At 42.1% G+C, this 13,005-nt stretch overlaps 2 protein-coding genes across 2 annotated transcripts in view; both read left to right on the forward strand.

Moving 5' to 3' along the window:
* chga (chromogranin A) overlaps nt 1–13,005 on the forward strand; it is a 569,746-nt gene that overhangs the window by 171,190 nt on the left and 385,551 nt on the right. The gene's annotated exons all lie outside the window — the stretch shown is intronic.
* On the forward strand, nt 7,575–11,606 carry ccn2a (cellular communication network factor 2a). Its single transcript, XM_088325103.1, has 5 exons — nt 7,575–7,778; nt 7,841–8,057; nt 9,294–9,548; nt 9,631–9,842; nt 10,631–11,606. Exons 1-5 carry the CDS (start codon nt 7,719–7,721, stop codon nt 10,925–10,927), a joined length of 1,041 nt encoding a protein of 346 aa, XP_088181229.1. The 5' UTR covers nt 7,575–7,718; the 3' UTR covers nt 10,928–11,606.

Consider the following 13,005-nt stretch of genomic DNA (forward strand, 5'->3'; position numbering starts at 1 on the left):
CCCGATCACGTTATGATCTCTCGTCCCGGCTAACGACTCGTTTTTTTAACTCCAACCACGTTATGATCTCCCGTCCCGGCTAACGACTCGTTTTTTGACCCCGACCACGTTCCACTCTCCCGTCCCGGCTAACGATCTGTTTTTCCGTCTACTACACGACCATCTCGAGACTTCCGCATTCGAGACACGTTCCGATTCTGTGAGCAGCTTGCTTCCCGCGTCCAGCGAGCACCAGATTACGGGCACTGCCTTTCCTCTATACCTCAATAAACTTTAAATAATAAACGTTACGCGTCTGGGCTCTACTTCCGTTCTGGTCGTGACAATCTTATTTTATGATATTTTTTGATATTTTTTCAGTGATATAGAACAATGATTAAATTGATAATTTTGCTTATTTTACATATATTAACACGATTATTTGTGCAGCCAAATGAGAAATATATTACTCAAAGTAAACCTTGTGTTTTTTAAAAATAAGAAAAATTACATTTTTATTTTATTTATTTTTTCTTATTTTAGTATTATATTTATGCAAAATGTCTAAAAAAAAAAATTTTTTTAATACGACAAATAACATTTACATTTTAAATAATTTTCCTCATTTGAGGTATTTTCCATGTGTTCAGTTTTGTACTTGTTTTAGTTGTAGCATTAAAATTTCAAAAATTAACTATATAGAATATATATAAATATAAATATATATAAAATATTAAATTTCAAAACTAAAATGAACTAAGAATAAGCAAACTTATCAGATTTTTGAGACGGTCGACTGGTAAAGCATATCATTTTCCTATTTTTTGTGTCTTTAGGCAGTAAAGTTCTTGTCAAGTAAAGTCAATAACAAGAATTTTTCTGCTGTACATGTCGGGTTAGCATCTGCCTGCTAAAAGTCAAGCCTTCAAAATAAAACCTGGCAGTCCAACGACATTTATAACGCACTGATGGTGGTTTATTTAGCATATGCGCTCAAATTATTATGCGCTTATTTATTCCGAGCAACCCTTTGGGTGCTCATAGTACAAAGCTAACATCAAAATATTTTATTTTGAAGGTCTGACTTTGGACAATACATGTGCATGAATCCCGAAAAAATGGCGGACTAACCTGTATATATGTATATATAATATTATAATATTGACGACCTTCTTCACCCCCAAAACATTTATTGTCATATTTCAGGCATCAAACTTGATAAAAAGATAAAAAACTCAAAATATTTTCTAAGAATCAACAAAGAGACACAAAAATAAAAATGAGGGGTTGCAAAAATATTGGCCCCCTTTAAGTTAATACTTTGGACAACTTCCTTTTGCTGCGAACAGCCCAAAAAAAGTGTTTTTAGGTTTGTTTTTATAAGTTTTGCACATCTTGAAACAGATATGTTTGCCCATTCTTCTTCACAAGTGTCTTAAAGTTTGATCTTTCTATAAATTATGGTCCGGACTTAATTTTAACTCTTTCCATTGCAGATTTTGCTTTATGTTTAGGGTCATTCTCCAGTTGGAAGGTGAACTTGCAGCCCAGACTCCCACAGATTCTCTGCCAGAATCATCGTGTATTTGGCTGCATCCATTTCCCCATCAACTCTAACGATCTTTCCAGTCTGTGCTGGAGAAAAGCAACCCCAGGGGATGATACTGCCACCACCATGTTTGACAGTGGGGATAATGTCTTCAGGGTGATGTGCTGTGTTATTCTTACGCCAACCATAACGCTTTAGATTCGGCCTAAAAAGTTAACTTTTGGTCTCATCTGACCAGAGCACCTTCTTCCACAAAATATTTGTGTCCCTTATGTGGCCTGTTTTTACAGGCACATGGTTTCTTGCTTTCAGATACATTTTTGGGACAATTTTACAGGTTTGAGGCGTTGTTGTGGTCATGCACTTTCTGGACACATTTCTACATTTTACCTATGTTTTCTTGTTTTGATGTTCACTATGTTTTGTGTACTGTTACCCAACGCTAAATCTATTGCACCCTGGCCCCTTTTCAAGTTTCTTATTATCCTCGTGCTGAGGTTTTGAGTTTTTCCTTGCCTGCATGTTGGTTTAAAATCAGGTAATCGTGTAATTGTAATCTGTGCACTCCTTTGAGACATTTTGTGATTATGGGCTATGAAAATAAATGTGACTTGACTTCTTGCAAATGCCTAATAGGCCTTTTTATGGTATGCTATAAGAATGGGGTTTCCTGTGTGTTCTTGGGTCTTCATAATGCTGTCTGTTCTCCAATGGCCTTTTCACAGACCTCTTAGACCATCACAGAACAGATGCCTCTAAACTGAGACTTAATGACACACTTTCATTGTTAGTCATTTAGGTCGACATTGGATCATTCAGAAGTCATCAGGGAACTGCTGGAGTCAGTTGGCTGATTCTTTGAAGATGTTTTGATGCTTTAGGTTTAAGTTGGAAGCCTGAAACGTCGCAAAAACTGTATATAGAGCACAGCAAAGGGTTGGGTTGTTGTTATGGACTTTCTGAACACCAACAAGTCGACAGAACTGTTTTTCTTCTTCTGACAAGTTCAATCTGTCGCTTGAAGGGAAACAAGATTATCACATGCTGAACTTTGCACGGAACAGCCGACATGTTTCGGACGGAATCCGCTCGCCAGTTAAGCTGTTTCCGTCAGATATCGTCCAGTTATGGTTTAGGCGGCGATGACTGACAAGGCATGCACGGGTTCGTTTTGCTTCCTACTGTGCCCATCCAGCAGAGAAACAGCAAAAATATCCATATTAGGAAAAGAACGGCCCACCTTATAGGGCAGCGCTTCCTGTGAATAGTAACAAGCCTGTCTGCTGGCTCTCTTCACACATTCCTGCAACTCCACGTTTCTTTTTTTTTTCTCATTTCCGATGTGCTAGCTTGCCGGCTGGCTGGCCATGGTCCGCCTTTCATAAGAGTCTCGCCCGGTGTGTGATCCCCCCCACCCTTTTAAAAAAATACACAAACCTCTGTCTAGCCGTTTTCCTCAAGTACTACTTAATCCTGGCCCGGGTACAATCTGCACCTGGTCTTTTGGTCTTTTTCAAGTCACGCCGAAAGCTCATTAAGAAGGTGAGCGGAGAACAAGGAGAGATATTCCCGGCAACATGGCCGCACTGTACTGTACGTCCCCGTCGGGCCGCGTCTGCGTTTTCACTTAAAAAGACTTCTGGCCGCCATTTGTCCAGACTCGGGCGAGCTAAAAAACAGAACTTCTGAAGGTTCAGCTTGTACCGAACATATTTTTCTAATCTTGGCAAACACACGGCGCTTTTGAAGCGGACTGCACGTATGCGGTACTATTAATGGGATTTTAGATTTGGGTTTGGTTGTTTTGAAAGCACCAGTTCACCCGTTTTATGAGTTACCCGAGTGCGTAAAATGGGACATCGCGGCTTGATCATTTTAGCAGATTTTAAAGTTGGACAAGGGTGCTTAGTTTGTCAATATTAGCAACTATTATTATTATTATTACTTTTAGTAGCGATGTTTACTATCACTTTTTTCGGACTGATACCATAAATGGCCACTAGAGGGCCACTGATCCTGGTATCAGCCACCGTTGCATGTACCAATGCCTTAAAAAAGCTGGCATGTGTACTACCTCATCTGTAATATGAGTACCAGCAAAGATTGACAGTTCGTCAATAGTAGCGATTAACTGTTTAAATCTAGGCATAAAACACACTTCTGTTCTATAACTTTTGAATGACCTATATTTCATGTTGACAATATCTGTGTATTGTTTGTTGATTCAACTGTTGCAGCCTGGTCATTCTGTAAGGGGGATTACCTCATGTGTGGTCCCTTCTCAAGATTTCTTTATTTACCATATACTGAGATTTTTGAGTTTTTCCTTACCCTCGTGTAGGTTTTAGATCAGGGGATTGAGTAACATTAGTCCGTAGTTTGCAACAGTCTGTGGTCTGTGCAGCCCTTTTCAGACTCCTTGTGATTAAGGGTGTCACAAATAAACATGACTTGACTGCGGTTTTTGAGTTTTTCCTTGCCCTCAAGTGGGTTTTAGATCAGGGAATGGTGTAAAAATAGTCTGTAGTTTGCAATAGTCTGTGGTCTGTGCAACCCTCTGAGACTTCTTGTGATTAAGGACTTCACAAATAAACATGACTTGACTTGACTTTTATTAGGTTTCACTATCACTTTTTTCCAGCTTTTCAACTTTTGAGGAGTCAACAATCCCTGATACCAATACCACTTCCCCAACCCAAAAAAATGACTCAAGAAATCCCAACATAATATTTTTTCTCAGGAATGCATGAAGACAAGGCAGTATGATTTGAAATGTATGTATATTATTACTTTTGATATAGTTCACTATCACTTTTTTCACACTGATACCGAGACTCAACCTTTGAGTAGTCATTGATACTAAATACTAACCACCGAATATACAGTGGTACCTCTACCTATTAATTTAATCCGTTCTTGGAGTAGCTTTGTAACCTGAAACATTTGTAAGTAGAGACGCCTTTTGAATGTAGATTTGCTCATCCATTCCAAGCCCCGCAAAAGTATGATGTATTTTTTTAATAAATCATAAAAGAGCATCAGAACATGAAACTGTCATGGACCAGCAACGGAGACAGGACCCAATTGCGTTCGTTTTACTCAGTTTTTATTAAGAAAGAGAACAGTGCTTGCATCCACGATCCGATGGTCGTCACGGGTAGCAGTTAGCAGGAACGCGGAAGTGGCACTTCCATGTCGGGCGAGGGTAGTCGTTGTCAGCTAGAAAAATAGGTTGAGGAGGAGCAAAAACAGAAACAGGTCCAGAAAAGAGGTCGGCAACAGGTATCAGGCAGGAAACAGGGCAGGATAGTGTCGGAGAGTACAAAAGCTTGCCTAGCTGGGAGGATAGGTTCGCAGACGGTCTGACGAGTTATTTTCGGAAGGCGGGAGTTTAAAAAGAGTCCAGCAGCCAATCAGGTCCCGTTGTTGGCGCCAACGGGGCAGCTGCAGGAGCCCCGAATCAGTAATCATGACAGAAACAAAAAGATTTTAGAATTAGATTAATGCACAATACACATAATACGGGAGGCACATATTGTAAAAAACAAAGAATAAAGGAAATAATAAACTATATTTATTTACCTTTTAACTTTACCTGGGGCCACGAAGAGCATGCTGGTATTCATTACCAGGGAGAACTCCGGGAGCGGCAACTGGCAGTGTGTACTGTACTGTATTTCTCACTTTGAATCCTGAAACGCCTTTGTAACTACAAGCAATATTTTTCCCGTTCAGGTACTTTGTAACCTGAAACGTATGTATGTAAAGACATTTGTATGTAAAGGTATTCAGTTCTTACCCCAACCTAGAAAAATGACTCAAGAAATGTCAAAAGAGACGTTTTGCTCAGAAATTCACAAAATTGAAGGGAGCATGAAACGTAAGTGAACGAGTTAATTTGTATGGCTGTTTAAGCCTATGGCTTGTTCCTTTCTTAAATTTACGCATGATGCTTTTAATCGGGTGCACTTTGTAGACTGGAATTTACAATTAATGTTTATGGTTAAAAATGAGTGTAATTAAAAACCATTCATTCATTCATCTTCGGAAATGCGCATACTTTATCAGGGTCGCAGGGTTGGGTAGGAGACAGCCTGGACTAGTTCCCAGCCAATCACAGGCCACACAGTGACAAACCACCATTCAATCACATACTCATTGCTAGGGACTATCGTAAATTGCTAATTGACCTATGATGCATGTTTTTAGTAAGTGTGCAAACCAAAGTGCCTGAAGATAGAACATGTAGGCTCGAGGAGGACATGCAAACTCCGCTCAGAGAAGCCGGGACCTCTGAACTTGTGCGGCTGACATGCTAACCAGTCTTCCACTATGCCGGCGCAAATCATCGAGCAGATTTCTTTTCTCTTTCCACCCTCAGATTTGCCCCACAGACTTCAAAAACGGCCGCTCGCCGCATCCTCCTCTCGACGGGACCGCAAGCGATAGCGCAGACGTCCGAAAGCCATGACGAAAGCGTTGCGTTCACGCGTCAGCGGTCGCCGGATGACGCCGACCCTCAAGAATTCTTCCCCACGTAACCGCGCCAGACCAAAGTCCAAACTCCCGAGTCGAGATTTTCCTTCTCCCTCCCCCGTGGAGTTCATTCATTCATGTCTAGTTAAGTCACATTTAATGGTAATGACTGCATCGAACCTTATTACAACATCACCTGAACTGAAATCTCATCTATCCTTTGCAGTTATTTTCTACTGAAATTTTTTGTCATGTCTTAGAGTAGAGTGCATTTTTTTGGGGTAGTAATTTTCTCATCTCATCTCATTAGCTGCACCGCTTATCCTCAGTAGGGTCGCGGGGGTGCTGGAGCCCATCCCAGCAATCATTGGGCAGTGGGCAGGGGACACCCTGAACTGGTTGCCAGCCAATCGCAGGGCACACAGGGACAGACAACTCCGCACAGGAAGTTCGGTAGCTGGATTTGGACCCACACAGGTGGTTCCCAAGACCTTAGAACTGTGCCGCACACGCGCTAACCACTGCGCCGCCGTGCTGCCCTGGTAGTAATTTTAATATAGTCCAATTAATGAATTTCTGATAAAAAAGAATCACACTGTATTCAAAATGTTAAGGGACAGTATGTATTATATTGTGCCCTCTAGTGGTATAAAACGTCATTTAAAAAAACAATATTAATTCGAATCATTGGTAGAAATACACAAACTATTATTTAAAGTTTTTTGAATACTCATAGGTTGAGGAATCTGCATTTATTTTCCATAACTTGAGCCTCACTTACAGGGAGGTGACAAATTGTCCCTAGGTGAGTCGGGGTCGAAAAGCTTGCCTAGTGTGAACTGAGGTTCGCAGACGGACTGACAACAGGTGACAGAAAGACGGGGGTTTACATAGTGACAGGGAGCCAATCAGAGTCCGAGGCAGTTGGCACCAAAGGAGCGGGCACAGGTGCCTCAAAACAGTAATCATGACAAATTGCCTCTGAAAAGACCCCAAGCCCTCCAGCTAGGGCACACTTTTTATGCCTAGTGCGGCCCCTGTGATAATGTTTTTCCTACCATGTGGCCCTCCAAGCTAAAATGAGTTTCTATAGATATTTTTAATTGTTATTGTTATGGTGATTTTCAAGGAGCGGTGTATCTCTTTCTCGCACAGTGGTACCTTTCCATACGAGCTGAGTTCGCTACCTTTGTTTGTTTATTGCTGGTACAGATCATTCATTTATTCATTCATCCATTCATTCATGTATTCGCCTTCATCTGCCTCCTCTCATATTTATAGTCTTTGTGAAGTCAGACTTGAGGAATTCCCAGTGTGGGGTCCCGGGCCTCCTCTGCGAAGACTTCCTGTTCCAGATGAGCGAGAGTTTGGAGAGAGTGAGTTTGCTGTTGTTTGGCCAGCCCGGCCTCCTCCTCCTTCTTTTTCGTCCTTTTCAGACGGCAGGAATGTGGGATGTCTGGAGTCGGGGGTCAGGAAGCCAGGAAAGAATGCCAAGTATGTCCATGTTTGTCCAGGAAGCCCACCTCCCTCCTCCGAGGTGACGTCTCCTACCCCCCACCCTCGGAGAACCCAGCGCTATAAAGTCTACCGCGCGGCACCGGTTAGAACTCAGAGCAGGAACGACCCGAGCTAAAGTCTAGCTTTGAGGAGAAGCGAGGACCCTCTTCGACAAGAACTCAAACGAGGAAGACTTAATCTTTTTATTGCCTTCAAGATGTTCGCCGTGAAGAAAGTGATTTTGCTGCCGCTGGTCTGCGCCGTCATCTGGACCCTGGTAAGTGATTTTGGGTTGTATTCACTGACACTCGAGGCTAAACGGCTCGCCTTTTCGTCCAGACTGCCGGCCAGGAATGCGGGGGCCCCTGTTTGTGCCCTTCGACGCCCCCCCAGTGTGCACCCGGGGTGAGTCTGGTGCCCGACGGCTGCGGTTGCTGCCGGGTGTGTGCCAAGCAGATGGGCGAACTTTGCACCGAGAGTGACGCTTGCGACAGCCACAAAGGACTCTACTGTGACTTTGGATCGCCAGTGAACAGGCGCATCGGAGTGTGCACAGGTGAGAGCTAGCTGCGGAACAATGCAAAATCAATTTCGTTGCTGTGAATTGTGGAAATGTTACACTAGCCGAGCAAAAATATAGCCATTTTTTGGGTCAGACATATGGTTTCATTGCAGTAAGTCCAGTTTGAAAATGCGACCAAGAATATTGGTAAACTTGATCGTTTTCCTGGCAAAAACGTTAAATAACTTAAATAACAATGATATTTTTCTGAGACAGTTGGATAAAATATAATACTATTTTTGGGTTAACCCTCTAAATTTTGTGTAAAAAAGTTTGTAAAGTATTATTTTTTTTAGTTTTCCTATATTGTAATCACTTTTTCTCATTTTTTCTGCTATAAAAGTCCAATTAAAAGTGATAAAAACATTGTAAAATAAGACAATTGATCATTTCCCTAGTAATGATATGTACTACTTATAATCATATTGAAGATTCTGCTGGAAAAATGTTACTTTTGCAGCATTTTTTAACTAAATGATTTGAAGTCCTCTGTTTCTTACTCTTCCCTATATTTTTCTCTTATTTCAATGTATTTTGTTCTTCGATCATTCCACTAGACTTTTTGCATGTAGGTCTACTAGAAATTAAGATAAAAGCATCATTTGAAAAATAAAATACAATTCTATTTAAAAAAAAAAAGCATCAAAATGATCATGAAAACCACCTTAATTATATTGCATTGTTTTGCAATATATATGTTATTACACAATTTGTGAAAAAATATTGGGTCACTTTTAACCAGGAACATTGAAAACCTTCTTTAATGTGTTAAAACTTTTGTTATAAATGGAAAATGTCCCCATGGTATATTAGTTAAAGGGACATTGTGCATTATTTAGCACCTCCTAGTGGTAAAGCATTCATTCATTAAAAATAAAAAATATTGCTTTGAATAATATGAGAAAATACATAAACAATAAATACAATTGTATTTCTTTACTAGTAGCTCAAGAAATTAGTATTTCCACTTAGGGTACCTTCATAGACCAAAGACCTTGTGATAGTGCACAAAAATAAGAAGAAAAGTGGTGTATTTTGGTCACTTTGAGTCTCCGTAGTATGTATTCTTCCTTGTGCTCTGTAGCAATTGTTTTCGGTTGCACTACACAACACAGACATCTAGTGGTGCAGTGAAATAAGTCTTTTCTGTTGTGCCTTTAGCAATCCTGTCTTGTCTGTAGTAGAAAACAGTCAACAAATGAATAACCGGTTTGAATTTTGCATTTTCAGCACGAGAGGGCGCCACCTGCGTGTTTGGAGGGATGGTTTACAAAAGCGGTGAGAGCTTCCAGAGCAGCTGTAAATACCAATGCACCTGCCTAGACGGGGCTGTGGGTTGCGTACCGCTCTGCTCCATGGACGTCCGCCTACCCAGCCCCGACTGCCCAATGCCCAGACGCATCAAAGTGCCGGGAAAATGCTGCGAGGAGTGGGTTTGCGATGCCCCCCAGCACACCAACACCTTCATGGGCTCCGTCTTACCCGGTGAGTCATAATCGGATCACACCTAAGCCGCCCGGCGTCCGGAAAGTTGTGCTAATCGGGCTGTTTTCTTCCTGTTTTGCAGCTTATCGCCAAGAGGAGACCTATGGCCCAGATCTGTCCATGATGAGGGAAAACTGCTTGGTTCAGACCACGGAATGGAGCGCCTGCTCCAAGACTTGCGGTCTGGGTATCTCTACCCGGGTCACAAACGACAACCGCGAGTGCAGACTGGAGAAGCAGACCCGACTGTGCATGGTGCGACCTTGTGAGTCCCATCTGGAGCAGAGCATCAGGGTCAGTACTTGTTGAGTCCAAACTTTAAATCAGGAGAGAAGACATCAATTAATTTTTCACTTGCAAGGAGAAACTGAGTGTGGGGAGCCTCAGATAAGAGAATTCAAGTCCTTGTTCCTAGGGTCTCCCCTGAGGCTCCTCTTTTTACTAAATCTTGAAAGTTACAAAAACAGATCAGCTCTAAGGGGTGCAGAACAGCACAAGTAGGTACTCAAAGACCACTCTATAGGTTTCTCAAAGGCAGAACAGTTACTGGATGCAATATCATTCAATTGTAACTATGCATTTCTAATGTTATCCACTGTATTTTACTGTGTATGAAGCACACCTGATCATAAGTCGCACTTCTGGCCAATTGGGGTTTTTAGGTGCGCCTTGTAGTCCGGAAAATACAGTATCATCCTTAATCACATCAAAACTGCTCAAATATGAAGGCGCCACCTAAAAGAATCAATTAAAATCTGGATGTATTCCTCCCTGGGAAAATATTTTTATCATTTGATATAATACTGAGGCTTTTACACCACCTAGATCAGAGGTCTCCAATGGTAGGCCAGTAAGACCACCTGAGTAATCTGCAAACAGGTCTTGAAAAGAGATAAACTAAAAAGAAAAGGCTCAGTGGAGGGCTAAGAGAACACGTTGGAGTGTCTTATCTAAAGGCTTCTCGCTATGTGAGTTCAAAACCCATTGATGTCTTCTCTCTTTGTTATAAGTGTCTACTAAACTGTAAACCTACCGAAAAATGGACGAAAAATTAAATATATTTTTGTTCTTTTCTCTCTCAGAAAGGGAAAAAGTGCATCCGAACGCCCCGCCTATCCAAGCCAATGAAGTTCGAGATCTCGGGCTGCACCACCACCAAGTCGTACCGCCCTAAATTCTGCGGCGTCTGCCTGGACGGCCGCTGCTGCACCCCCCACCGGACCACCACCCTGCCCATGGAGTTCAAGTGCCCCGACGGGCAAGTCATGAAGAAGCACATGATGTTCATCAAATCCTGCGCCTGCCACCACAACTGCCCCGGCGAGAACGACATCTTCGATTCCGTCTATTACAAGAAGATGATGGGCGACATGGCTTGAACCGGGTTCCCCCCCGCGGAACAAAACGAACTTTCACTTGAAAACTGAACTCGTTTCGTAACTCCCTCCGTCCGTTTTTACACGAGACTCGATTTTCGTGCTTGTTTTGTCGAACTTTACGTGTCGCGTGGATTCCCGCGTGCGGCTAGGTGCACTTTTTAGACAGAGGGAGAGATTCCTGCACTAGTAATATTGTGGACAACACGCCCCGTCCCATATTTTTTCGACATATTTGGAAAAGTCCAAATCCTGACCTCCCTCTCGAAACGAGGTGTGTAAAAAAAATCCCCCAAGACAGGCCGATACAGCTCACCACAGCGGGCGACTGTTCCCATTTTTGTCTCTTGTCCCAAAGTCCCCTATTCCGTCCGGACGAGGGTGGGCGTGAATGGCCACGGCACTGAGAACTAAAAAAAAAAAAAGACGATTGGGAGAAAAAAGACTTGATGAATTGTTAGTTCATTCCAAGAAGAAACATGTAAATGGTGTATATATTTGTACAGTTTAATTTAAAAGCTCTTGTTGTTCAGTTCTTTTTCCTAAATGTATCGATAGTGGGGTTTTTCGGGTTGGTTTTGACGACAGTATTTTGTACTATTTTATTGAGCAGTGTGACAGATTGTTACATGTTTCGCTTTGTAGCTGGAAATAAAAAAAATGCTATATTTTTTTATACAAACCGTTGTCTGGGAATTTCTTTCTTCAGATTCTAGACTTTTGAGATCAGTGGTGGTGAATAGATGGAATTGAATCATGTACCAACTATCTCGAGACTCTTACTGAATAATTTGCCAGGGCAATGGGGAAAAAAAGCCCTTTGAAATATCACAGAAATCAATAAATACATTCATACATGCATCTAGCCATCCACCCATCCATTCAACCATCCATCTATCCAATAATCTTTCAATTTATCTATCCATTTATCCATCTATGCATCTACCAATCCAACTATTCATCTACCCACTTACCAGTCTATCTGCCCATCTACCTACCCATTCACCCTTCCATACCGTCATCTACTGTACCCACCCATTTACCTACCTACCTACCTACCTGACCACCTACTTACCAACCGACCTACCCACCTTCCTACCTACCTACCTTCCTACCTACCTCTCTACCTACAGTACCTACTTACTTACTTAAGTACCTACCTACTGACTTAATTACTTACCTACCTACCTACCTACCTACACATCCATCCATCCATCATCCATCCACCGACAGACCCTTTTACTGTACCCACCCATTTACCTACCTACCTACCTGCCCACCTACCGACCGACCCACCTACCTACCTACCTACCTACCTACCTACACATCCATCCACCCATCCAACCATCCCTCCATCCAACCATTCCTCCATCCATGAACCTATCCATTTATCCATACATTAATCAATGTATTAATCCATCTATCCATCTACCAATCCAACTACCTATCTACCTGCCTACCTACCAACCCACCTACCTACCTTCCTGCCTACTGACCAACCTTACTACTCATCCATCCATCCATCCATCCATCCATCCATGAATCTATCCATCCATCCATGAATCTATCCATTTATCCATCTATGCATCTACAAATCCAACTATCCATCTACCCACTTACCCATCCATCTACCTATCCACCTATCTATCCATCAACCTATTCATCCATCTACCCATCCATCTATCAATCCATCCACTTATCTACACATTCATCTTTTTATCTACCCATCCATCTATCCATCCACCTATATACCCATCCATCTACCCATATACCCAACTACCCATTCACCCTTCTATAGACCCATTTACTGTACACACCCATTTACCTACCTACCTACCTGCCCACCTACCTACAGACCGACCTACCCACTGAGCTACCTACCTACCTACCTATCGACCGACCTACCTTACTACACATCCATCCATCCACCTATCCATCCATCCAACCATCCTTCCATCCATGAACCTATCACTTTATCCATACATTTATCAATGTATCAATCCATCAATCCATCTACTAACGACCGACCTACCCACCTACCTACCTACACATCAGTCCATCTATCCATCATCCATCCACCT

The sequence above is a fragment of the Urocampus carinirostris genome, chromosome 20 (assembly GCF_059441175.1).
Source record: "Urocampus carinirostris isolate Australia breed hairy pipefish chromosome 20, RoL_Ucar_1.0, whole genome shotgun sequence".
In the NCBI taxonomy this organism is placed as follows: domain Eukaryota; kingdom Metazoa; phylum Chordata; class Actinopteri; order Syngnathiformes; family Syngnathidae; genus Urocampus; species Urocampus carinirostris.

Coding starts and splice junctions, on each gene's coding strand:
- ccn2a (XM_088325103.1), top strand. CDS start 7,719: ATGTTCGCCGTGAAGAAAGTGATTTTGCTGCCGCTGGTCTGCGCCGTC. Junction 9,549..9,630: donor CATGGGCTCCGTCTTACCCG/GTGAGTCATAAT, acceptor CCTGTTTTGCAG/CTTATCGCCAAGAGGAGACC. Junction 9,843..10,630: donor ATCTGGAGCAGAGCATCAGG/GTCAGTACTTGT, acceptor TTTCTCTCTCAG/AAAGGGAAAAAGTGCATCCG.